The sequence below is a fragment of the Protobothrops mucrosquamatus genome, unplaced genomic scaffold (assembly GCF_001527695.2).
Source record: "Protobothrops mucrosquamatus isolate PMUCROS unplaced genomic scaffold, P.Mucros_1.0 scaffold3878, whole genome shotgun sequence".
Classification (NCBI taxonomy): domain Eukaryota; kingdom Metazoa; phylum Chordata; class Lepidosauria; order Squamata; family Viperidae; genus Protobothrops; species Protobothrops mucrosquamatus.
The window spans coordinates 55,650-59,506 of NW_015389828.1; the positions used below are offsets into that span (position 1 = coordinate 55,650).

General features: G+C 45.7%; 1 protein-coding gene across 1 annotated transcript in view; it reads right to left on the minus strand.

Moving 5' to 3' along the window:
* Nucleotides 1-2,397: 2,397 nt before the first annotated feature.
* LRRC74B (leucine rich repeat containing 74B) overlaps nt 2,398-3,857 on the minus strand; it is a gene marked incomplete at its 5' end in the record, with an annotated part of 14,359 nt that continues 12,899 nt past the window's right edge. Inside the window, one exon of the mRNA XM_015827694.1 lies at nt 2,398-3,015. Coding sequence (XP_015683180.1) covers nt 3,007-3,015 — 9 coding nt within the window. The remainder of the gene's footprint in view (nt 3,016-3,857) is intronic.

Sequence of the window (3,857 nt, forward strand, 5' to 3'; positions counted from 1 at the left end):
AGAAGACAGAAGTCAAATTTCATTTTTGGACAATAATGTAGAGGAAGATCCTGCTTCCCTTTTTTGCAGCTTTCCTCGCTGGGAGGAGCTATTCAGGGTTTGTCCTGCCTGGCACCCTCATCCCCCTTTTCCACTGCACACTTCCTCTGCTTCCTGCTTAACTGTGTGGTGTGTGTGTGTGTGTGTGTGGCGGCCCTGGGCACATCCTTTTCCTTTCGTGCGGTGACTTTTGTGCAATGGCATTTGGCCAAGGAGCCAACCAACGATAAAAGACTTGTTTTTGCTGGGCTGTGAGTTACTCAAGTGATGTTGTGCAGGTTATTCCAGCCAGGATTGTAGTGTGCGGGCAGCCTTCCCCCTTCAGAAATCCTAGAGCCCTTCCTTGTCGCCCCCCCCCCTCAGTTGTAAATGACAAAAAGGGACCAGTGTTAAACACAGGAGGAGCAACCATCTCGAGTGTTAATTCCATATAAATTTCAGCTTTCTTAAAGCTGAAGCTTGCCCCAGCTCTACCTCTTTGGGGCGTGCGTCCTTGGCACATCACCCCAAAGACGAGGGCAAGACCTTGTGCCCGCTGCTCACCTCAAGCCCCTCTGCTCAGAGGTGCCTCAAGGCTGAGCGTTAACACAACGTGAGTCTCCATTCCTTCCCACTGGATGACCCCACCACAGTCATCACAAGAAGTTTCATAGGTTGCATTTTAGTACGAAACTTTTTCAAGAATCCCGCTTGTGTATAAAATCAAAACGCATGAATAGGATAGGCTTTTTTGAAAAAGATCACATCATTCTTTCTATAAAACGGGGGCTTCTGATAAAATCTTTCCATAAGCTTTTCTTGCAGAGTTATCACACCCACCTGGTGGCATTCAAAGGACTGTAGCACACTGAGCATCAAACGCCTTTCTCCCACGCGTTCTTCCAGCCTTCAAACCCCAAGAAATATTTAAAAACTGTAGGGGACTAGCTGGTTAATTGGCCTGGTCAAGTAATTAATGGCAAGATAGTGGTTACTCCAGCTCTGGTTACTCCATGCTCAAGAGGAATAAAACCCCAAAGATCTTGCTAATCCTTTCAAATTGGTGTGCGAACTTCCAGCCTCACAATGCCAGCCTGAGGTCACTTTCTGATCCCAATCTTCCTAATTAGGAATTAACTACATGATGCATTTAAGGCTAGTCCTGAACCAATGTCCAGAAGCTATATTAACTTCTGCATCAAAACAAAAATAATTGTAGGCACCTTAAAGTCTGTGATCAACAAAAGCTTATGGAATAGCAGATCTTTAAAGAATTACTAGATTTCTTGCCATTTAAAAAAAATACGCTGAATAAATCTATAGATTCATGGCACAGAACGAAAGAACATTAATCTTTCCTCTCTGGTCCATTTTTCTGTTAAAACATATAAAGATCCTTATGCTAATTCACCCAGTGAATTTTATTTATTTACTAGACAACCCGTGCCCTGATGGGTCATTGTTTTAGAAATATTTCCTTGCCAGATTCCTCAATAACTTCGAGAATGGCAGAGCTTCTAACATACTTGAAAAGTTCTTAAAAATTCAGGGTGATATTCAGAGATGTATCGGCCTTGGAAATAGCCCATGTTGAATTGTATAGCACAAAAACACTGACCAGAGGAAAAAATTTGTGACATTTTTATTACATCACAAAACGCTAATTGTTAATCGTAAAATATTTTATAAAATTTGCCAGATTTCAATTCTACCAGAGCTATATTTCCCAGATTTTGGAGACACTCTGTAAGTTAGCCCGCCTGACGTATACTGGTTTAAAAGGTTTTGGACTATGATGTACCCTTTCCCCCAGTTAAAGGTTACAGACACAAGAGTTTTAGAGGTGGATAGATTTAGATTTTATTTATTTATTTATTTAGTAAATTTAGATGGCTGCCCATCTCGCACAAAGTGACTCTGGGCAGAATACACTGAACTTAGGAACGACGCAACGTTTCTCTGACAAAATTGGCAAAACTGAAGTTTACAAAAATAAAAAATAAAAAATAAAGAGAGCTGGAGTGTGATACATTATTTACTACAAATGGCACCTTATTGAGCAAACTACGTGTAAGTGATCCATTGCTTGACTCAAGACAATTTGGAAGTGGGGGGGTCCTCTTCATCACTCCCCAACTTCATCTTTCTCTCTCCCCCCCCCCACCCTTCAATATGGCTTGGAGCTGACCACACGCAGCCGGAAGGCTACCTTGCGTCTGTGGCCCTGGACCCCCACAGCCATCCCATCCCTGAATTTCACTACAGCTGTGTCAAGATCCCTTAACATGGGGAGGGCGGGCTATGGATGGCCTCCCCCAAGCAGAAACTCACCTTCACCTCCTCTGGCCCAACAGGACTGGGTTGCCTGCGAGGCGGGGAGGGAGGGGGAGACTTCCTCTGGGACAGTATCCTGCCCGGAGGTTTGCTGTACAATCCTGGCAATTGCAAAAGTTTTCAGGGGAAGCAGCGCAGATGGCGCAAAAGGAAAGGTTTATATTGAGGATGGCACACAAAGATCTGGCTAAAAAGTACCAGGACAGATTTTGGGATAGAAGAGCGGTTCCCAAACTCTGTAGAATGAGAGAGAATAAATGCATCCAAAGTTCCTTCCCAGATTTTTGACCTGCTTCCTGTTAGCCTCAACTGAGGTCCACACGGACAATCTGTCTAATCAGATCACTGGAGAGTTTGCCTCAAAGAGAAAGTTGCTAGGAGCCCTTGTTGCATCTTGTGTCAGTGGGTCCCCTAGAGTTGCTGTGAGCAGGGTACCAAAATCCTTGGAAGGAGATCCCGGCAGCAATAATTGAGCACATAAAAAAGTGACATTTAACACAACTTGCTGCTTCTAGCACAAAGAGAAGCACGGCGGCGGGGAGGGGATCACAAAGCCTGAGTCTCTATTAAGCATCGCCAGACGTTTCATAGGACGCTCCCTTCCGGGACGTAAAGCAAAAAAGGCTGGTCTTCCACGGTCACCAAGAATCTCTTTTAGGAAACCTGCAAATGTGAGAACACACACAAATCCACTAAGGAGTCAATGCCACTGGGTTTTTTTTCTCCAATTCCTGATGCAACTGAATTCCAATTCCTGAAAGCAACTAGATCTAGAGCTTGGCTGGGCTGCATCCAGGCCTTGGGTTCTAAGGAAGACTCTTGGCTTTGGGAACAGGTGTTACCGAATGTCAGAACCAGGCTTGCTATAGGGGCATGCAGAGTTGGAATCCTCCATCTGGCCAGGAAAGGATCTAGTGCAGGGGTAGGCAACCTTGGCTCTTTTATGACTCGTGGACTTCAACTCCCAGAATTCCTGAGCCAGCCATGCTGAGGGGAAAGGGAGAGGTTTCCAAGCTGGGCCATGCTGGCTCAGGAATTCTGGGAGTTGAAGTCCACGAGTCATGAAGGGGCCATAGTTCCCCCATGCTGGCTCAGGAATTCTGGGAGTTGAAATGCACAAGTCATGAAGCGGCCTAGGCCTAGGCCAGAGGTAGGCAAACTTGGCCCTTTTATGACTTGTGGACTTCAACTCCCAGAACTCCTGAGCCAGCCATGCTGAGGGGAAAGGGAGAGGTTTCCAAGCTGAGCCATGCTGGCTCAGGAATTCTGGGAGTTGAAGTCCACGAGTCCTAAAAGAGCCAAGGTGGCCTACCCCTGCCATAGATGTTAGTCTGTAGGGAGAAAAGCTCTCCCAGAACCAAGCTCTGAATTGGGGTGTGTATGTGTGCGTGTGTATGCGTTACATTGGATTCCTTCCCTGAGAAGAGATGGGAGTTCAAAATAACAGAGTTAGAAAGGGCCTTGGAGGTCATCTAGTCGAACCCTCTGCCCAATCAGGAGACTCT